Below are 23,227 nucleotides of genomic sequence, written 5' to 3'. Positions count from 1 at the left end.
ACGAACAATCTCTTATTTAAGATATATAGTTGAATTATTCTCGTTTTTTACTAACTTAATACCCATCCCTCCAACTCTCTCTAAAATTTGATAATAAATAAATAATTTTTTTTACAAACATCGAATTGTTTTAAAATACATTTTTAAAGAAATACTCCGACATGATTAAAATAAATTCAGAAATATGAAAAAATGATATTAATCGAACTAAACAGTCATTGATTCAATAATATAATAATATTTGTTATTTTTATTATTTAGACCATGTTTGATTCAAAGGATTCGTAATTTATTTATAAAAGTGGGTATCTTATAGAGGTAGGTTTTCACTTTTCGGTAAACCCAAATTTATATAAGCCTTGAAATTAGTAAACTTATGAGTTACAGATAAGTTTATTATTATTTTTATTATTTTATTATAATATACACTTGGTTTTATAATATTCCCATGCTATATATAAACTATACACCCCTTGAGAAAAACACCCTAATCCATTGTTTTAAGTCGTTTAATTTTTTAAAAAAATTTATAGGATACGACGAAGATTCGAACCTCTAACCTCACAAAAAAATTTTGTTTCATATCTTAACAAATTAACTATATTCAAACCGACGATTAGATAAATGTTGGTTAAATTATTGTTAAAAGAGTTATGTTAATGATGTAAGAGAGAATCAATTTTAGATTCGAATATCTGACCTCACAAAAAATTATTTTATACCTTAACAAATTAACTATGCTCAAACTAGGTAATGTCAGTTTTAAAATTGTTGTTAAAAGAGTTAGGTTAATGATCGAGAGAGAATCATTTTTTTTTTTAATTTGATATATATATCTCAAGTAAATAAAGTTTGTCCTTTAAAAGGATGAGTGCATTGCTCATGGATGTCTACGTGTTTTATTCGGCCATATTTTTTAGCATTTAGAGTAATTATGAGATTAACTTAGTTTAGTTTAAAACTTAAATTAAGGAACTCATTATCCAAATAAAACTATTTTGATAGGGACATTATTCCTAAATAGCATCCTTGATTGCAACCAACTTCATATACCTCTAGCATAAATATGTTAATAATCGTGATTCTAGGAAAGTTTCATAAAGTTTCACTCATTTTCTTTCATTTGACTTATCTTTTATTGTATTAAATATTAAGGGTGAAAGGATCCGAATCGAGCCGAGAAGAATCATTTCGGTTCAGTTATTACAAGGATCAATCGGTTTACACCGAAAAAGTGAAAACCCTAAATTTAATTTAACCTACCTTTGGCTTTTGTGTACTACCCCTCATTTTCTCTATTCTTTCCCTCCCTCACTTTGCTCTCTCTCCCCGATGGTAACTTATGGTGACACAGTGAAAAAATTAACCCACGGTGACATGCGACGAATGGTGATTGCAATGGAACAAATCTACAGTGGTGCACGACAACTCAAAAAATGGCAGCAGCGACAGAACAAACCCACAACAGCACAGCATGCGACGACCCAAAATCCCATGATGGCGATGGCGATGGCAACTCCCTAGCTCTCTCTCGTTTCTCTCGACAAATCCATAGCGACCCATTGAAGATTGTTTTTTTCTTTTGAAACAGAGGTTAATTTAAAAAAAAAAAAAAAAAAAAAAAAAAACCATCCGAGTAATAGATCGAGTACTGCTCCAGTCTATGAGGTACTACTAGATCTCAATCCAATCTCTCTTTTTCTCTCTATCTTGTTTGGCTTTTGAGAAAATATTGGAAAAATTAAAATTTGCCCAAATCAAAATTTGTTTTCCTCCCTAATTGAAATATCCCATTATTTTACTAGAGAAATGAAAACAAATCCATGTCTTAAAATCTGTCATCTTCCTCTCTCTATATTATGTTTGGCTTATGAGAAACCAAAAGAAAAGGAAAAAAAAAAAACCTCATTTTGTCTACGAATAGAAGTATTTTCTCGGGTCATTTTTTGGCTTTTGAGGTTTGGGGCATTGAAAATGAAAACCCTAGATTTGAAATAATATAAAAAAGACACCGAAAATCGAATCGACCTAACCTGATCGGAACGAAAACCAAACATTTTTGGGTCAGGTTGTGTTTGGGAAGGAAAATAACTATGCCACGTGAAGGACAGAGAACTGCCCACGTGAGCGGCAATTTCGGAACAGGTCCACCTCAAACCTACCGAGGTGGATCACTTAGCCATTTTTCCTCCCTCTTATATTTATTAAGGGTTCGATCTGTTCCATGGCTGACATGTCAAGTTCGACATGTCTGATCTGTCATCGATATGAATAACAACCGGTCGGGAGGTCTGTCGGATCCAAACCGAGAGCATCATTTCTACACCAGGTATCAAATTTCTACTCGAACTTGCTATTGAGTTTGATCTGTTTACCGACTTGAGCGTCGGAGGTCGCAAGTTCAAGTCCTGCTATGCCCAATAAACCTACCTTACATAAGACTATTTTGAAGGATGCGTTCAAAGAGAGTTTACCCTCTCGTGCAGGTCATTCCGTAGCGTACCTAGTCAACAAGCTTCCGAGTCATAGTTAACCATTTGTCATTAACAGTAAGATGTATAATTCATAAGAGATGTTGAACTTATAGTTTTAATAGAGCTTTAAAATGGCTAGAGTGAGCATAGCTAAGCAAAAAGTTGTGAGTTCGATCCTCTACCCCACACATTGTACTAAAAAAATAGAGCATTAAAAGGGTTAATCTTAGATTTGCATAATCTATATTTGAATCTAAAAAAAATGAATTTATTTGGTACTTAAACTTAAGTCTGTAAATCATTAGTTTCATACAAGGTTTTAAATATCGACCTCTCAATTTTGTAAAAATGTCTATGAAAATATAGTTCAAATATCAATGTCAAAGAATATTTTTTTAAAAATTATAAAAATAAATATTGGTACTAAATATTTAAATTAACAAATAAACATTTCACAATTTTTAAATAAGTTAAAAATGATTAATATTAACGTTGTGTCAAATATTAATGATATTATATTGATATTTTTTATATCTTATCAATTTATCGATACCATAAAAATGTGATTTATCTTTTAAATATCAATATTCAACCATAAAGATATAGAAATGTGTGACGAAAAATTCGCAACTTGATCTTGCGTATGAGCAGAAAAATTCGCAATCTAGATTTTACCCCAATATTTTATTTTAATTCTGACACTGAAAGTTTAGGGTTTATCCAAATAAACCAATTCATGGGTTCAATATCTCCATAAACTATAAGCCACAAAAAAATAATTAATTATGTACGATATTTTGAATTCAATTTTATATACCATTAACAAAATAGTTACATTATAAATTTTGTCTTTAAATTTTTATAATAATTTTAATAAGTTTTTATTTTAATTTTAAATACAATAAATAGGGAGTGGAAATTCAAACTCTAGATTTTTTGATGGGACGACGTAGGTTACTCCACCAATTTCTATACTTAAGTTGGTATAGGTCCCTAAATTTTTAACGTTACGTCTTATATATTTCTAATTTTATATGTTGTACCTATTTCTTAGATATGATATTAAAAAATTTTAAAAATTTATTAAATATTTTTTAAAGTTAAAAAAGTAATTAAACCTACTGGTAATGTAAAAAAAAAAACAATATTTTAAATTGGAATCGCCCTCGTGAGGTGAGGCGCTAAACGCAGGCTTTTCAGTTTTCACAGTTAAAAAGTAAAAAAGAAAAGAAAAAAAGTTACAGTGAGAGAGTGGTGTGCACGTAGTGAGAAGTCGCGTGAAGAGAAAGTGGATCTGGAGGCACGAGCCACATGTGCGAGGTCAGGTGGAGGGAGAGGAAAAAACTAAAAAGAGGGTCAACTTTCCATTCCATATTCAGTTCCACTCTTGCCACGTTTATGTTACCCATCCTGCGCGTACAGTACACGCGCCTCCTCTTCCTCCAAACAAAACTCTCTTCGGTGGACCCCGCTAGAAAATAATAAAATAATAAAATAATAAAAAGGAGCGGGATCAGACGTCAACATCGGTTTCAGGACCATCGCTCACCGGGGAGGGACCATCCCCAAAATTGTGCCTACAAAAATTCACTTCACACTCTAACACCCATATTTCTTCCCTTCACGTCTCAATATTTGGTATGCAACTAAAGGTGTCAAGCGCCAACATACTCCAAGTATGCAAGTATCTCCTACAACAGTAGTATGATATTGTCTGTTTTAGATATATTCTTTTGACACTCGAAGATTTCATCGATATAATTTAGGCTTAGATCATTGCTCTCGTACCACTTGTTGAAGACAACAATACCCCTAGAATTTCGAGTATCTCTACAATAGTATGATATTTGTCTGTTATGGGCATGACCCAGCTTATATACCAATTGAGATAATTGGCATCTCTTATATACTATGAATCATTGTCTTCCCTAGCCACGAGACTTTGTTTGCATTCACCTTACAAATCCAACGAAAGAATGAATCAAAATTTTTAAAATGTTAAAAAAATCGATAAAATATAAAAAATATATCACTAAAATATTATTGATTTAGACATAATGTTAATAATTAATAATTTTTTTTAAACAATGTGTATATTTCATTGAAATTGTTGAAATATATGTTTTAGTTCAGGATGCTTGAGTCTTTTTTCAATTTAGTAAGTTTTAATTTAGTTATTTATGGTTTTATATCTTTTAGAAGGTTAAAAAATAAGATAGATGAGCATAAAAGAAGAGAGAGAGGAAAAAGATAAATTGCTATTAATATTTGAATCGTAGTAAGGAGGGAAGATACTTACTTACTCCTAAAACACCTAAATATAATTATATCATTTTTATTAGTCAGTATTATAATTGGCTGATTAAACTTATATGATAAAGATATTTGGTAAGTTGGAAGAAATTTGTGAGAAAACTTCAACCATTTAAAAGAAAAAAGTTTATAGTTATTTTTTTTAAATTTCTAAAATATCGGTCAGAATTTCAAATTTTGTTAGGTGCTTTAATTCTGATTTAAATTTTTGTAAACACACCTAATGAGTTATGTTAAGCAATTAAGATTCATGAGTTGAAAAGGCAAATATCAAAAGCGAGTATAGTTGTAATGACATGTATCTCCAATTAAGAGGTTGTGAGTTCAACCTCAGTTTGTAAAATTTGGCAGAAACACCTCACACAAAATTATTATATTAATAATTAAAAATAAAGTTACCACTTGCTATGGATTTTTAAGAGAAATTTATGTATTTTTTTGCACTTGTGATAGTATTTTTTTTTTAATGTATTGCTATTCATCTCACCTATTAGTTGACTATTATGAAATATTCTGAACATCACATTGCATTAAAATTCTAAAATTTGATATCAGTTCTATGTTAATTCATAAAACAAATGAATAAAATTTAGGTAATCTTTTATTATTCACAACCTTCGTTATCCTTACGATCAAGATCTTGACCAAAAGTGAATTTTAAATTAGAAATGTTCACCACCATAAAAATGAAGCTCGCAAGAATTTGAAGGGCAGTTAATATAGTAGGCTGGAGTTATTTGTGTATTTACTTGTATATAGTTAATTAAACCTAAGTTTTTGGCATCGTTTTCGTGGAATATTTTTATGCTTAGCTTTATAAAAAAGAATGTGTGGTGCCTTTTCAATCTCAACTTATGTTTCTTTTTCAGCAATAGATTGACAACTTATATTTTATGAACCTAGAGAATGAACCAGACATATTCTCCAATATCTTGAATTTTGAAGGGCACTCCTCGAAGAGAATAATTTTAGAATTGAGAGATGGTTAATCAGCTATAGTCGTTTTGGGAATATGGAGCCAAGACGATGTCGGAATGGATCGGGAGATGAGGTAAGAATGAAACAAGATAAAAAAAAAAAGCGGACTGCAGGGCCATTTTGGATGAGAGGACAGCACCACAGTGCTGTTACAACGCGAGCCTGAGGTGAACTTTAAGTTCGTAGTGTTGCGGTACTGTCGTGATTAATAAAAACAGCAGTTTGCCATTTTAGGTTTTTTTTTTCAAGCGGTAGGAATTAAGTGGGGGCAGCAGAACGAATGAATTTTTGGGTTGTGGTACAACGCCGAAAATCCAGTCTCGTGACTCAATGAGGTGTTTTCATTCTTGTATTGCTAAGTACCTATTGGCGTATTGCTTAAAAGTTAAGTGACTATTGTTGTGACATCTAGAGAGAAGTTTATAGAGTGTTTATGAGACCTATTATATTATCCTAGTCATAGTAGAACCCACACATCGCAGAATATTTAATGTTGTTATAATTGTGTGAAATAGTATAGATCTCCTGTGTCGTTTTCTGTTTTTTCTTATTCCTTTATTGTGGAGATAATTAAAGTATAAGAGGTATCGTTGTCTTAACCATAGTTTCTGGTATAAAACTACAGAGATTCAAGAATATAAAGAAAATGGTAAAATCCTTTTATTTCAAATATTGCAACATTTATGAACAACTTTGGAGAATGAAAAACGAAGATCCCCATCCCATTTTTTGATTTCTTAACAAAGTAATCGATGAATTCAAATATTCAAAGGTGGCCAAAGAGGCTATGAGAATGGGAAGTACTATTTTCTTACCAATCAGAAGAGAACTTCAATTATAAGATGAATTGGAATTATTTTAGAGTAGTTGATGGGTTGTTCTTGTTTCTTATTTCTTTGTCTTCATTTTTTATTTTTTTTTAGAAAAAAGAATTACATGACTCAGACATCTATGATTCATGTATGATAAAACAATTTTTTTATTTATGTTTTGGAACAAATTAGGTCCTCTCAAATAGTCACTCTTCCGTACTCTCGGGCCTACATAATAATTTTGAGACGCTCCACTTCTTTATTCAGCTTTTGGTTTCACTCAAATGCCTGATACCAACGGAGATAATTGCTCTCTCTTATATACCTTGGCTTCCCTAATCTATGTGGGACTTTGTTTCCATGTCCGTATAAACCCTTAAAAGATTGTTATTTTATGCCTAGAGAGAAGAAGAGAGAGGGAGAAGGTAACTATATAAAATACCCCAATTTCTTTCAAATTTATCTTGTGACGTCGGAAAAGTATCCAATTCAACCTCCAACCTTTTTAATTCGTTTCAAAAATACCTTCTTAACAGAAACTTTCATCAAACACACCTAATCAAAACTTTAAAACAAAATAGAGTTGAAACTTTAAAACGATTAATAAACCACATTACACACCCGTATACATTAGAACAAGCATTTCGTACAATTTACTCAATCGGTTTCAAATTTTATACATTATATCCCCAAAAAGGCAAAAGGGGAAGGTGTGTCAATTTCTTGGTTGTGTTGAACATGCCATGGAAAATAATATTTTGCAGAGTGATGAAGAGAAAGCTGTGAAATGAGGGTTTGGTTTGGCAAATGGCAATAGCTATGATTTAGGATGTAGAAGAAGTAAGAGGTGTAGATTCTTGATTTACCCATAAAATTAGGGAAGAAAACTATCTATATAGCCATCAGATAAAGGAAATAAAAAGCTTTTGATTGATTTTTAGGTCAAGTAGGCCTTTCCTTGTTGGGAAAGTGGATGGTGTCCTAATTTGAACTGCCTAAAAAGGTGTGTGTAGTGTTAATTTGGATATGTAAAGAAAGAGAAATGAAACTCATGAAGGCCACTCATGTGAAAATTGTCCAAATCTTCTTTATTAACTTAGAATCGATACAGCGTGATTTTACCAGTTGAATCCCTATAAATATTAGAGGTGTCGATGGTCATCCAACACTATAATCGAAATTGTCCAAATTAAGCTTTTTTTTTTTTATAATTTGATGAATGTGTTTGTCAACTATCAAATTTGATTGTAACGAGTCTTTATTATCATTTTACACCGTTATCTAAATATTGACATGCGCATGACATGTCTATTCGACCAATAAATAATGATTTGACATGACTTAAAATGGAGATGAGTTATAAATTGGTTAAGATCAAATGTATTACGTTGCGGTCTCTTCTTTATTTTCGTTCTTCCAATTTAATTTTTCCCCATTAATTCCTTATATTCATCTACATTCGAACACATTGGGTTATATATATATTTGTTCTTTAAATTCTACAACTTCACGTAAAGAAAGCACTTGGACATTTACCAGAGCCTTTTCTTGTAGTTTTAGTTATTCAATTTGTCGATAGCCAATGTAGAAAGCCATACATTATCGTGCCTGACATTTGAAGAAAATGATAAAATCAAATTCTACCCAAACTCAACTTCAATTAATTTATAAATTTATCGTATTGATCAATTTCAATTATGGACCTCATTTTTTTATCTGTAGTTCTATGTAATCTTTATGGTTAAGATCATTAACTAAACTATGATGTAACATATATTCATTAAACAAATGTTATCTGTGGTTGGATGGTACAAAGTAAAACCATATTTAAGACTGCATAACAAAAACTCACTCCCCACTCAAAATCATCATGTATCTAAGAGATTTGGGAGAGTGAAGTAAAAATAGAGTGCGATATAGTAAATAAAAGAGACTTGATACGTTCTTCTAAAACGAGACGACTATATATATGTATTGCAAAGCACCACTCTATAGATGCATCAAAGGAAGAAAGATCCTCCACGGCCTTCTCCATCAACTCCTCCACACATCTCTTAGCTCCTTCAATCCCCAAAAGCTTGGGATATATAGCTTTATCACAACCCAAATCCTTCTTTGGTGTTTTCCCCAGCTCCTCTGCTGACTTAGTTAATCCCACAATATCATCTACCACTTGACACATCACTCCAACATGTCTCCCAAATCTCCTCAGCCTTGCTTATCTCCCCCTCGCCGCCTCCCCGATTATCGCCCCGCAGACTGCCGATGCCTCGATCAGCCTTGATGTTTTCAGCGTGTGAATGTACTCGAGTTCCGCAAGACTCACTTCTTTCCCCTCGCAGTGGAGATCCAGGAGTTGCCCCCTGAGCAACCCGTCGAACCCAGTTGTTGAAGCAAGCTCAATAATGGCTCTCAAAATTCGTTCGGATGAAACATTTTCGATTCTCTCGACTATGTGTTGAAATGCTAGACAAAGGAGTGAGTCTCCAGCTAGTCTGGCCGTTTCTTCGCCAAACACCTTGATAAGAATATGAAATATGAAAGATTATATTTTTCAAAAACTAAAACTTTTTGAGTTTAATAGTAGTTTAAACATACTATTTTATTTGATTTGGTTAGAATAGTAGTTTAATGGTATCAAAAGATCATGTAATATTCAAACTCCTATAATGTAATCCTTGTGAATCAATCTTAATGCACTAGTTAAACTTCCTAAAACCTATAAGTGCAACTGAAGGATGACAATTAAGAATTTTGCATGACATTTAGTATAGATTAGAATGTACCCTCTTGGGTTAAAACTTCAGCATGAAAGTTCTAGATGTCTTTGACTTTACGTGAGATAAGACATTGATTTTATTGTTCTTGTTTGTTCCCCAGAACCATCCTCTTTCCTTTTAGATCTACCTTTTTGACTTGTGTGTGAGTGAGCTAGCGAAGACGTTTAGGCTTAATTGATAAGAGAGTGTCGGCAGTACGTGAACTGGATTCAGGATGTCTTGATACAGTTTGGTCCATATTCAGTGTGGGTGTTAGAACATTGAGAGAACATTTAAGCCACTGTACTCTTTTAGAATGTAAAAGATCACAAATAAACTCAAACTTCTCCCAACAATCACTTATTATGTTGGTCTTGTGATGATCACCAAACCGGCCACAAGAATGTTGAGAATATAAATAAAAGCATTTAAGTTTAGTGGTAGTTGAACGCATACTTTATTTGTTAGATCGCCAAACCGGCTACAAGAATATTAAGAATATGAATAAAAACCTTTGAGTTTAGTGGTAGTTGAACACACACCTTATGATTTGCGGGGCTCCCGGGCCGGACATCGTCATCGTCCATGCAAGGAAGATCATCAAGCATCAATGACATGGTTTGGATCATCTCAGTGGCACAAGCCATGGGCATGGATTGAGCTTCGTCTCCACCCACAAGCTCACAAGAAGCAAGGCACAGAATCGGGCGAAAGCGCTTTCCAGGCAGCAAAAGAGAGTATCTCATTGCCTCGTGGATCTGCGTCGAGTGCTGCAACGGCACCGTTCTATCCAAAGCCTCGTTCACTCGCTTTACCTTCAAACTCAAGTAGTCTTTGAACCCAAACTCCGGAAAATTACAAGTGCTCTTCAAGTTCTTCTCCCTCCGAGAAGCTTGGGAAAATGGGGTTTGAGTTTGGTTGTTTTTAATGAAGAGTACTGATCTCCTACAGATCAAACCAAAAGGACGGCAGCGGACCAAAGCTATGGCCATGGAAGAGAGCTGGAGGAGAAATTAATTAGCAGCAAAGCAAGTGATGGGGTTTTGTTTGGTTGGTTTAAATTTGAGAGTTGAAAGGAGGAAAATTGGTGATTCCTTACGTTCCAAATTTGGAATTTAGTGTACCCATTAATTATTATTATTGCAATGTCCACGATTAAAAAGTTGAATATTTTTACATTGCAGCTTTATATTATATATCACAAATTTTCAAATTTTGATTATCCTTATTGGAACATATAACATGTGATGTGTGACAATGTCATCTTCTTGATCTCGAGTGTTTCGTTGTAATTAAAGGTTATATATATATGTCCGCTTTTCAATAACAATTTACTAATTAGCGCTCGTGTTAATTTGACTATTAATATTAAAATAATAAAAAGAAAACATAGTAATGATATTTTGGAATGGGAAGGACATGATGCACCCAACCATCCCACAACAAACTTCATGTGGTCTTGCCACCAACAAATTTATAATTACCTTTTGTACCTCTTTTTATCTTTTTTATTTATTTTATTATTCTGTCATAAATGCCAAAACCCTAATAGGTCTTTGTCCCATATATAAAGAGAAAACATTTTTTTTTAGAAAAAGAGTACTTCATTAATTGGAAAGGCCACAACAAGCTACAAAAGAAGGGATTTCCTATTGACTAAGGAAAGAAATCCTGAAAGGGGTAATTATCAAGCCAAAAACTTACCGTGTGGGTAATATATAGTATATCTAAATAAGGCTACTTCCCCGAAAACCTTGCATTCAAGTGCATAGCCTTTAACGGGAGAATTGCAGCACTGAACCAATTGATATCTCGAGTTACTGACAAATATTTACCATTTTTCCAAGTACTCAGAAAGAATGGCTCGTTTGAATAGATCAAGCAATGCGAAACGCATTCACCCAACTAAAAGAATATTCCAGTGTCGTCCCGTTCCTCGCTAAACCTCTTCCAGGCGATGAATTGTCTCTATACTTAGCCATTTCAGAAACGAGATTAAGTTCGGCACTAGTCAAGGAAGAAAATAGACGTCAAATGCCGGTGTATTACACTAGTCTATATCTATATCTATATCTATAGTATATCTAAAAGGGGCTATAGGGAGAAACTTTTTCTCCCTATTTTACCCTTTTAATTTTAATATTTCCATAGATATTTTGAGGTCAATTTTTCCTAATTTTTCTCTCTCCCTCCCATGCCATTTTCTTTTTTTTTTTTTCATTTCTTTTAAAATATATAATTTCCATCCTTACAAATTTTAGTTTTCTAAAATTAATCTTCTCTTTCTAATAAACTCTCGCTCTTAAAGGTTAGAATATAAAGAGTTAGAATGTGAAAGATTTTGTCTCTGAATTAATTAAAAAGTTATAATTTATTTTGAATTATAATTAATAAGGAATTTCAAAAGTTTCGTAACTTTTTATTTTCTACAACTATATAAAGAGTTTTTTCTTACTCTTTCTCCCAACATTTTTTTCATCAAAACTTGAGTTTTTTTCCTCTTTCGATATGTTAATTTTCTCCTTTAGTCAATGTATTGTGTCTTCTTATATTTGGTTAGATTGTTTGATCGAATATTCAACTTTTTTAGTTCTTTTTTTCTAATGCAAGTCATGAAAACGACTCAACCAACTCGAAAAAGGAAAGGGAAAATGAGTGATAAGATCAAATCACCTTGGACGGATCCACTTTGGGATGGCACTTGATAACCGTGATGACTCTCTCAATGACCTTCTTGGTAAAACGATCATCGTGTGATGAAAATAGCCGGAGCAATCCATCGGAACATGGTTGCTGTTGGCATTCCCCGTGAGCTAGAGCAAGGAATCAGATCGGAACTCAAACATGACGAAGAACGGCCGCCCTGAATGCCATCTCTCTCTCTAACTTTTCTTCATGGGGTGACTCTTGGGAACTTATTAATGATCCAGTAAAATCTGAAGGGAAGGTGCATTTGGCCTACTCAAAGCACGTGCATTTTTAAAGAATACTTGATTACCTACGATATATAAGTAATTTGTTCAAAAAGTTTAAGAGATGACATTCTTGCTGTTTTTTTGTTTTTTTTCAGTCATTTTCTTTTTCAATGACTCAAATAAGAAACCGAAACAGAGTTTTATTTAGTTTTATGTATTGTCATGTTTAGGGAAAAAAACGAAAAATCCATGAATATGTGTTTTTTTTAGGAAAATAATTTAAGTAATTGAAGAATAATACTTTTAGTCACACTAACCGAATCAGTAGGTGATGAAAATTATTGAGACTTTGATTTTATGAGATAAACATGGAAAATAAGAAAAAACTTGGTGAGGTAAACCTTTAAAGATAAAAAAAGCCAATTTATATTATAAATTTTAACTATTTAATTAATTTTTATATTTTTAAATATTGAAATAAAAACAATGAAATTTTACGTGCACCGCACGTGTTTCTTACTAGTATATCTAAATGAAGCTATGGAGGAGAATCTCTACATCTCCATTTTGCCTTTTAACTTTTTAATATATACCTAATTTATCATTCCAACTTTTACGAGAGGCGATTGTTCAAACAAAATGTCTGTTGAGAGAAATTAATCTAAATGAGAGTTGTGACCGTTCGACAAACCATGCATCCATTCCTATATAGGTATGATTGCAAATTATTATAAAACGAAATAAAATCATGTATTTTTTTTCTTTCGCCTAAAACTCATTTTCAAAATGAATAGGTAGATTTTGTCCTTGAAACTTATTTTAGTCGATGAAGAGGTAGAGTATAATATTATATTTATTGATATGATTTTCAAGTTTTAATTATCTGTCGATTATTTTAAATTTTTTGTGCATAGATTACGTTTAAGTTACATATTACATATTATCTTCAAATTTTAAAATATAATATATTCATGTTATGTTTTAATATTTTGTGATAGGAGATTTGATGTACTTATGTTTTTAGGAGAAAGTTGTTCAAGAAAAGGTAGGTAAACTCTATGTGTGTGTATTTATATATATGTGAAAAAAAAAATTTCTTATATTTACTAACATATTATGATTAATCTTTTCCATGATTATTATATTTACTAACCTATGATTATATATACACACACACTTTATATATGTAACGAAAATATCATGTTTAATTTTTTTAACAGATTTTGCCCTTAAAACTTTTGTGAGATAGGATTGTTCGGATCGAGGCGTCTATTAAGAGAAATAGTGCATCCGTTTATATATGGGTGTGATCGAGATTGAAACATCATGATCTATCATTAAGATACGGTTGTATCCATCATTTGACAAAAAAGTCCACGAGTATTCGAATAATTTTAGTTCACATTTTGCTTGCCTATTTTAACCTTTAAATTTTTATAAATTTCTATTTTGTCTTTAAATTTATGGTGAATTATATTTCATTCAATTACCCATCAAGTAACAATAAGTTATTTGAAGTAAAAAAAAATCTAGTTATTCTTCAAAAAAAAAAACAATTTAGTTCATAACTATATCGACTTAAGTTGTAACCATCTATTGAGTTTTTTATCATTTATCTCAAAACCAATTGACAATTAAATGAATAGTTCATAGCTATTCTAATATGCACGATGAAAATCTAGAGATTTAATATGGGAAATTATAATTAAAAATATTTTAACTTAATATATAAATTGCTTTATAAAATATTCTGGCTATATTTTTTCTTCTCTCACAAATGATTTCAAATCTAAGGAAATTGACTGTAATTATACTTTACGGTGGGAAATGGTTGTTAAATTTTTTAGATAATTGTAGACCAAGAAAGACTAATTTTAATTTCTTCATTAACATTTACATATTTACGATCCACAGTTATCTCATATTTGGGCAAAATAAAAATGAAACAGAATTGTATGTATATCTGTAGATTGTGATGTTTCCCATATCATACCCACAATGCACCTTTCTTTGTATAACAACCTCTATTAGATTCATTTCTCTCGATGAACACATTGACTCAAACAGTTACATCCCATTAGCACACTAAAATTTAAAGAAAAAAAATGAGAAATTTATGAAAATTTATGGACTAAATATAAGCAAAATAACAACTACATTTAGTTTTTTCAAATATAGCATTTTTTTAAACAAAAAATGGAGGTCCAATTTAAGAATTACAATTTTACCCTACAATATATCTGATTTATCAGTAATGTATTTGTAATAACTACTAATATATGTCTCTGATATATTAATGATATAATAATGATATACAATTGATTTACTTTTGATATAATTATGATATCAACTAAACTTCTAACATGGTTTACCATTAATATACTTATGATAATCATTGATTTACCACACTGATACAACATTTATATATCTGTGATATATACTTGATATGTTTCTAATTTACTATTGATATACAAATGATATACCACTAATATAACTATGATATAACTTCTTATATATGATTATATGATTTACCACCTAATATAACACTGATATATATTTGATATATACTTAATATACTTCTAATTTGCCACTGATATACCTCTGATATAATTACCATGATATCTACTAATATAACTATGATACATGTATGTTGATATAATACTATTATCCACTATTTTTTCATATGAAATCAATGGTAAAAAAAAATTATATACTTTATAAATTTAAACCGTTGATATCTCACATATTTAGTATCTAATTAATTAATATAGAATAAATGGTAGTGATATAGTAATCAATATTTTTAATAATATTAGTATATCAATCAACAAATTGCAATGGCAAACTAAATTTATAACCGTTGATATACCACTAAAAATTAAACATTTTGATATACCTTATATTTAGTATATCAGTTGCAAATATATTTAGTATATCATAAGTTATTTATATATATTAGAAGTATAATACATACATCCGATAATGTACATCATGCGTATATCTAATGTATATTGGAAGTATATTAGAATTACATCAAATATATATCAGATATAGATTGGATGTATATCAGATATCATAAAGGTAAAATCGGAATAATAAAAAATTCGAAAATAAGAATTCAAATATTTTGTTATATTTTGAAATTTTGAAAAACTGGTGACATTTTTGAAATACATACATTTTTTTCTGAATGCTACAATTACCCAAAATTTATTGGGTAAAATAGAAAAGTAAAAAATTTTACTTCATAGCTCCATTACCCTATAATAGATGGTCTTTTCTTAGTACAAATAGATGGAGTTATATGTTTTCCTGTTATATATATATCTGTATATAATATTATTCATTAGGCTTTGTTGGATTGAAGATGATTTTATCAAATTATATATACAAAACTTCGTCTGTCTATTCCAGAATAATGAAACTTGATGATTTTAGGTTAATTAATTTATTACAAAAATGTCATTTCAATTTCTTATTATTACTTCGATCTTTTAATTTGTTTTTTAACAAATTCTTTCAATAACTTTTCGTGCCAATCAGAGCATGGGACAGCATGTTAAGGTATCTATATTCAACCATTAGATTGAGAGTTCGAATCCTCATCCCACATGGAAACAAATTAACGAATCAAATGATGATCGGAAAAAAATTAGGACACTTGTAACCAATATGGCCGACAGTTTTATACTATTGGAAATTAGTGGGAAGGTAGCGCCGAGGGAAAGAGGGTGAGAGAAATTACAAGCCCTCTCAAATTTGCTGGTGCTTTGTATGCCTTTTGGGCTATTTCTTTGAGCAATATCAATCCCCAAAACTTGGAAACAGGGATTTGAACCCAAATTTTAAAAGGAGTAGATATTATTTACGTTCAGCGATGCCAATGTTCAATTAGTATGTACTTCAATCAGCTATAATGGAGTGACCCAAGTCTTTGCTTCAACCGAACCAAAAACAACGTAAATACATTTCATGACATCGGCTATTCATGACCTTGGATTATCATCTGTCAACAATTGATAGAGTGATAGGTCGCTCTCCTCTTAAAGACTAGTTTTTCCCTGTAGCTTAAACAACTCTATCCTTAATAAGCTCATAAAATTTGTTCATACTCAGAAGCCAAGAAAGTGAGACTCACTCAAGAGAAAGAATGCATTATCAAAGTCCAAACTGGAGCTCTTCTTGATTATGTAGCTATTGAAGGCTTCATAGGATCTACTTACTCAAATGCATAAAAGTAGCCTCAACAGTTGGCACAAAAAGCCTGAAAGAAATCACGACCACTATTTTCCTTGAAGATAATGTTCCATTTCAATTGACCCCTCTCCTATTCAATTCATGACTATGATATATTACGAGTCAATAATTTACATTTAACTATTGAATTTAGAAGAGCTTGGATTTCTTTTCAAGAAAAAATGAATAAATCAATAAAATGGTCAAGAGGTTTTTACTTGAAATCAGGTCAAAGTGAAAAGTCATAACTAACCTAATAGGAACGGAGCACTTATGAAATCTAAAATGTGGTTAGTTGATGATCAACATTTGGAAGACTCATGATTTACATGTTAAAGTTTGTCTAATAGACATGACACATCATAATTTATTTAACTAAAAGTGTATTTAAAGGCTAAAATAAAGTGGTTTAACCCAAACAAAACTAAAAATACAAATAGAAGATCAATCCTTTGCACTACCTATTGGCAACGTTATTGGCCAAGTAGTACAAAGGAGAAGTCCTAGTTGGATCAAAGTAAGAAAGCTCCTCCATGGCCTTCTCCATCAACTCCTCCACACATCTCTTAGCTCCTTCAATCCCCAAGAGCTTGGGATATATAGCTTTATCACAACCCAAATCCTTTTTTCGTGTCTTCCCCAACTCCTCCTCTGACTTTGTTAAACCCACAATATCATCAACCACCTGATACATCACTCCAATATGCCTCCCATACCTCCTCAGCCTCTTTATCTCTCCCTCACTATCTCCCCCTGTTATCGCTCCGCAGACCACCGAGGCCTCGACCAGCCTTGCTGTTTTCTTCTGGTGAATGTACTCAAGCTCCGCCAGACTCACTTCTTTCCCCTTGCAATGGAGATCCAGAAGTTGCCCCCGAGCAACCCATCGAACCCAGTTGCTGAAGCAAGCTCCACAATAGCTCTTAGAATCCGTTCGGATGAAACATTTTGTGTTCTTTCGGCTATGTCTTGCAATGCTATAGAGAGGAGTGAGTCTCCGGCTAGCATGGCTGTTTCTTCACATAAGAATAATGAATAAAATATTAAACTTACCAATCCTATTAACTCAAGCTTTGAGTACTTAATTACATGACATCAAAACAGGACGTCGTCTTTGTTCGAACTCGTGCAATGTCATTTTTCTTTGATTAATATTGATAATTACTTGTGCTAGTTTCCAAATCCACAGGGGGAAATGTTAAAAACAATCCAATTTACACCGTCAAGTTTAAACTTTTTGATTTAGCGATAGTTTAACATCCCTTATGACTTGCGGGCTTCCCACGGTGGATGTCATCGTCGTCCATACAAGGAAGATCATCAAGCATCAATGACATGGTTCGAATCATTTCAACGGCACAAGCAATGGGCATGGCTTGAGCTTCATCTCCACCCAGTAGCTCGCAGGAGGCAAGGCACAGAACCAGGCGAAAGCGCTTTCCAGGCAGCAAAAGAGAGTACCTCATGGCCTCGTGGATCTGCGTCGGGTGCTGCAATGGCAGCGTTTGTTCCAAAGCCTCATTCACTCGCTTTATCTTCAAGCTCCAGTAGTCCTTGAAACCAGACTGATCAGAAAAGTTACAAGGGTTCTTCACGTTGTTCTCCCTCTGGGTGAAGACAAAGCCCTGAGAAGCTTGGGAAAATGGGGTTTTAGTTTGGTTGTTCCTAATGAAGACTAATCTCTTACACATCAAACTCAAAGGATCAGACCGGAACAAAGCCATGGCCATGGGAGCTAGCTACAGGAGAAATTAGCTAGCAAAGAAGTAATAAAGTTTTAGTTCTTTTTTTTTTCCCCCTCAGCCGTGGAAAGACACTCCCGTTTGGCGGGTTGAACCTTGAAAGGAGACATTTTGATGATTCCTTCCTGTTGCAATGGAATTTAGTGTACGAATTAATCATTATGCATTGGACAACATTTTGCTACTTTATGTCAGATGGGGTCAAATTTTCACGACGATCTTATTTGGATAAAACAAGTTATGTGGGACAGCGTGTACTTGGATCTCAAAATTTTCATATCAATTATATAGGTTGGCTTTGCTTGTTGGATTGAAGTTATAATTTATATATACAAATCTCTGTTAATAGAACTTGCCCATTGGAGCTCAGTGAATGAAACCGAATAAGAGTTTCAGTCGATCATTTTATCTTCCACTCCACAATTTTTTAACTAATAAAAATGAAACCTTTCAAAAGAAACAATTTCATTGATGCTTAATTAAGTTACAAAAGAAAAGACAGGGTTACATGAAGCACCCCCAGTTGGAAATGAGTGAAGTAAATGAAACTTTTAATTTTAAGTTAGTTAATCTATTAAAACAATGTCATTTCAAACTCTTCTTGTTAATGCTTATGCACAAATTTAGAGAATAATGGTGGCCCTAAAGAAGAAAAAGAAAATAGAAGTGTAAGGAGTGTAAGGAAACCTCAGAAGAGAGAGAATGGGACAGGGGTAGAGAGAGAACCACGTAAGATAATTAGAATATAAAATTAATATATTTCATCAAATCGTTTTTGTTGAGAGAAATGAGTAAGAGAAATTGTATGCCTAAAGAGAGACTAGTAAGAATGGTGTGAAGAGAGAGATCATTGTTCGGATTTGTTGTGTTTTGAATGTTTGAATGTTTGGTTTTATTTATCCAATTACTCCAAAATGGTATTATTATCACTGCATCTTAGTCTTACCACCATCTCTTCTTATGGGAATCATCAACACTACTTTCCAATCAAAACTAAGCAGTTATCACTTAAATCTTTGATGGTTGAGAAAGGAAATTAAGATTTTCACTTCTAAAGTTTCTATAAACGCGAGATCCATTCAAGACATAGAATTAATTATCCCTGCTTTTCCTCAATAGTGGAGCTCTGTATCTTCCTTTCAACTTCAACCCTAAAGGTACACTCTACCACATGCGAGATCTTACCTTATATCTCTAAGATCCCATTAGAGGTGGAGCTGAAATGTGAAAAGAAAACTAACCGAAGAATTCATTGGAAACAGCACCAGAGAAGCTAACCGAAAAGTTTCTCATCGACAAAAGAGAGAAGCAACATGCACTACAACGATTTACCTCTTTCCCAATGAAAATTTTTCCAGACACATTTCATTTCATCGGGAAAAGCCATAGCTCCCGACGAAATAATTTCATTTATGTACCGACTGAAATGCAAAAAAGTAGCCTCAAGAATTAGCACATGCAGCCAATGAACCAATAGGAAGTATGACCACTGGTTTCTGGAAGATAAAAGTTCCACCTGGCTAAATTACAAGTTAATTATTTACTTTTAAGTGTTGAGTTTATAAGAGAATTGGTTTCTTTCTTAGTAAAAATAAGTGAAAAAGTAAATAAAAGACACCAATAATTACCTTCAGAATGAGTAACTCTTTTGAATGCATACTGACTCTGTCAGAGATGAGAATCCATATTAGCGTGTCAGTTCAGTTCCACGTCAACGCCTGCACATGCTTCAAACACAAATGATCTTTTATCCTTTAAACATCATCTCATTATAAAGTTGTAGAGCCTTAGCTCTATTACCCTTCCTCAAGTAGAACAAGATTAACGTTTGATATATACATACACTTGGTGCTAACGAACGATCTTTCATAACCTTCAAATATTTCTCTGCTTCCACCAGTTTCCCAGATTGGCAGAAGCTCGCAATGAGTGCCAAGAAAACTGACACTCCAGGAGACAGTAATCTGGCTTCCATTTCATTGAAAAGCTTAAGAATTTCTTGAATTTCACCCTTTTTCCCATATCCCACGATAAGATTGGTGTAAGTGGTTTCATCAGGTGAAAACCCGTTATCTAATAAAATGGTCAACATTGCATTAGCCTTTTCCAAATCTCCTCCCTCAAAAACTTTGGCTGTTGCCACATTGAAAGCTGAACAACTGGGAAGAAACCCTCTTTCCAACATTCTCTCACACATTCTCAAGCTTTCTTCTGCATTTCCTGCTGTAGCACACCCTTCAATGAGAAGATTGAAGGTCTCAGGATATGGCTTCAAACCCATGTTTTCCATCTCTTGCATCAAGCTATTAGCTTCTTCAATCTTTCCCTCTCTACAATGTGCACCTATGAACAAGGTATAAATGAAAGAATTTGCCTGAAATCCTCTTTTAGACATTTCCTCAAACACTTCCCATGCAGAAGTTATGTTCCCCTGTTTTACTTTAGCATAAACAATTAGTGAATAAGCAATGTCATCAAGAACCATATTTTTCAGCAACATCCTCTTCAACAACATTATACCATCATCAACTCTTCCCTCCTCCAAAATCCTGTAAATTAAACAAGCATTGACAATCAAAGAAGGAGAGCAACGACTCCCATGGATTATATTCAACATATCAGAAGTTTCTTGCAATTTACCCTCCTTGCACAACGAACTGACCATGATTCTAACAGTAACTACGTTTGGGTAAACTCTTTTCTGAATCATTTGCTCATAAATCTTCCACACCTTATGATTCTCGTCAGATTTTTCCACAACATGAATCAAAGTGTTGAAACTAATCAGACTCAACGAGAAACCACGTCCCTCCAAATGGGAACACACACTCAAAGCAAAGTCAATCAATCTCAATTTAGCACAAATCTGAACCAATAGATCGAACACTAAAGGGGATGAAGAAGTCACCTCATAAGTATCCAGTAGCGAATCCACAACAGAGAAATAGAAAGAGTTGCCCTCATTTTTCTTCAAAATTGACTCCAGCAAAGCCCGGGCATCGATCACCAGCCGCGCTTTTACTAAAATGTGAACCATAATACAGTAAGGTCGAGGCCCATGACTGAAATTCTTCCTCTTGGCCGACCAGTGGAAGAACCCCAGAGCTCGTTCGGCATCAACAGGTTGCTGGAAGTTAAGCAAAACTTTCTGAACCAAGAAATCGTTCAGTTCGAGCATCTCGAAATTTCGAGTAAGAGTGTCCCAGCTTTCGCGTCTTCTGAATGAGTCGCAAATTGAATTAACAGTAGCATCATCGTTGATAAGTTCAGCTGAAATTGAGTTTAGTTTTCGTATGGATGAGCGGAGGGAATTGTTGGACGATGAGAGAACAAATGATGGTAGTTTTTGGCGAAGTAACGCCATGATTTTAGAGCAATTGGAGAATCTGGAGAATATCTATGAAAATTTTACGAGCCAATCCATAGAATTTTCAGAAAAAAAATAATCTATTCTTCATATGTGAGCTGAGCTAGTTACGAAAGAGCAGAAGAAATTAGTTTCAATCGAAAATGCTGAACAATGGGTTTTGTTTGGAAATTTTGAAAGAAATAGTTTTATTATTATTTAGAAATAGGCTAAATTTGTTCACTAGCGTGTTTTTTCACCAATTCCTCCCTGAGTCTTTTTCTTTTTATATAGAATTCTTTAATATTGATAAATTTTTTTTACTCTAACTTTTCACTCATTCACTGAACATTTTACGACTTATGTTTATTATAAGTCAATTTTAACATTCACCATAATTTTGAATGACTTATAAAACCTCTAAATTCGTCTGTATTCAATTTCATTGTTTTTTTTTATTTGATTTGAAGTAATTTTTTTTTAGAATTTTTTGTTTATACTCTATGTTAAATATTTTTTCATTTGTGTGTTTTATGAAATGAAAATAAAAATAGAATAAAAAAGTATTTGATTTCAATATCGATTTCTTTATTTTTTTCAAAATTAAATCTTTTTAATAAAATTAAAAAATTGATTAAATATGAATTTCCATGATTTCTTAAAATAAAATATTTACAATAAAAATAAAATAAAATAAAATCTTACCCATTTAAATTTGATTTAAAAATCAACATTTTTAATAAATTTTTTAAAGTTAAAAGATTTAATTGATGGTATAATTAACAAAAATATTTTTCCCATTTGATTTAAAGGTAAGGGAAGAGATCACAAGGAACACATAAGGAGAAAATTACAATTTCTTTCCCAATTTTATTTTACTCTCGTCTCCTTCTCACTGTCTCTCTTTTTTTCTTTCAATCTTTTTTTTTTTTTTGCCTTTTTTTTTCCTTCCCTCCCCGTCACTCTCTTTATTCTTAGTTTTTTTGTTCACAAAAAATAAAACTACTTTTTCTCTCTTTCTTTATTTTTTTTCTTTATTCTTTCAACATATCTTTTTTTTTCTTGGTTTTCTTTTCTCTATGTTACTCTCTTTCTTCTTTGTCTTCTCTCTTTTTTTTGTTTTTCTTCTTTAAAAGTTTTTTTTTCTCTCATGTCTTTGGTCTCCCCTCAAATATCTTTCTCAATAGTTTCTCTCTTCCACTAATTTTCACTAAATTTTCTACTAGCACCACGAGTGAATAAAAGATAAAAATCGGAGTTTTTTCTCAGTCTATTAATTTCCATGTTGTTATTGAATGAGAATAAAGTAAGTTGCTATATTTTTTCATATATTATTTTTTCCTACCAACATTACTTTAAGGATACGTTCCTTCCCCTGTTTTATTTTATCTTGCTTTTTTCTTCCTGTATTCCTGTTGTTAATTTTATATTATTGTTTCTTGTAACATGATATTTGATGTTTATCTAGATTACGCATATAATAAATGATTATATATTTTGTCAATTTCATTGTAATATTATTTGGTGGAGATTTTGTATTAAATTTTTATCAAAGATTTTAACTCAAATTTTTCCAAAGGGACGATGGAACTTTGAGAGATCGATTTTCTTGGATTCTTGAGGGTAAAATCAATATATTTTTAATATGTTTC

General features: G+C 32.3%; 2 protein-coding genes and 1 pseudogene across 10 annotated transcripts; all 3 read right to left on the bottom strand.

The window, feature by feature from the left end:
• Positions 1–8,327: 8,327 nt before the first annotated feature.
• LOC111011971 (geranylgeranyl pyrophosphate synthase, chloroplastic-like) lies at positions 8,328–10,407 on the bottom strand. The gene is made up of 2 exons (XM_088123193.1): positions 9,879–10,407; positions 8,328–9,095 (listed from the first exon to the last, which is right to left on the bottom strand). The coding sequence occupies exons 1-2, from the start codon at positions 10,326–10,328 to the stop codon at positions 8,796–8,798; spliced, it is 750 nt and encodes a 249-aa protein (XP_087979319.1). The 5' UTR covers positions 10,329–10,407; the 3' UTR covers positions 8,328–8,795.
• Positions 10,408–16,791: 6,384 nt separating this feature from the next.
• Positions 16,792–18,226, bottom strand: LOC111011972 (geranylgeranyl pyrophosphate synthase, chloroplastic-like; annotated as a pseudogene).
• On the bottom strand, positions 17,380–21,769 carry LOC111011774 (Pentatricopeptide repeat (PPR) superfamily protein). Of its 9 annotated transcripts, none has more exons than XM_088123429.1 (3): positions 20,073–21,769; positions 19,858–19,956; positions 17,380–17,497 (listed from the first exon to the last, which is right to left on the bottom strand). In XM_088123429.1, exons 1-2 carry the CDS (start codon positions 21,591–21,593, stop codon positions 19,930–19,932), a joined length of 1,548 nt encoding a protein of 515 aa, XP_087979555.1. In that variant the 5' UTR covers positions 21,594–21,769; the 3' UTR covers positions 17,380–17,497; positions 19,858–19,929. The 9 variants fall into 9 exon arrangements, with proteins under 9 accessions (XP_087979555.1, XP_087979553.1, XP_022141356.1 ...); XM_088123427.1 differs by lacking the exon at positions 17,380–17,497 and adding an exon at positions 18,215–18,354; XM_022285664.2 differs by lacking the exon at positions 17,380–17,497 and adding an exon at positions 18,215–18,354 and having other exon boundaries at positions 19,858–19,947.
• Positions 21,770–23,227: the final 1,458 nt, after the last annotated feature.

The sequence above is a fragment of the Momordica charantia genome, assembly GCF_013281855.1.
Source record: "Momordica charantia cultivar OHB3-1 chromosome 4 unlocalized genomic scaffold, Mcharantia_2.0 BLBB01000004.1, whole genome shotgun sequence".
NCBI lineage: Eukaryota > Viridiplantae > Streptophyta > Magnoliopsida > Cucurbitales > Cucurbitaceae > Momordica > Momordica charantia.
The sequence above is the reverse complement of the archived record's forward strand: the minus strand, read 5'-3'. Positions and strand labels throughout refer to the sequence as shown.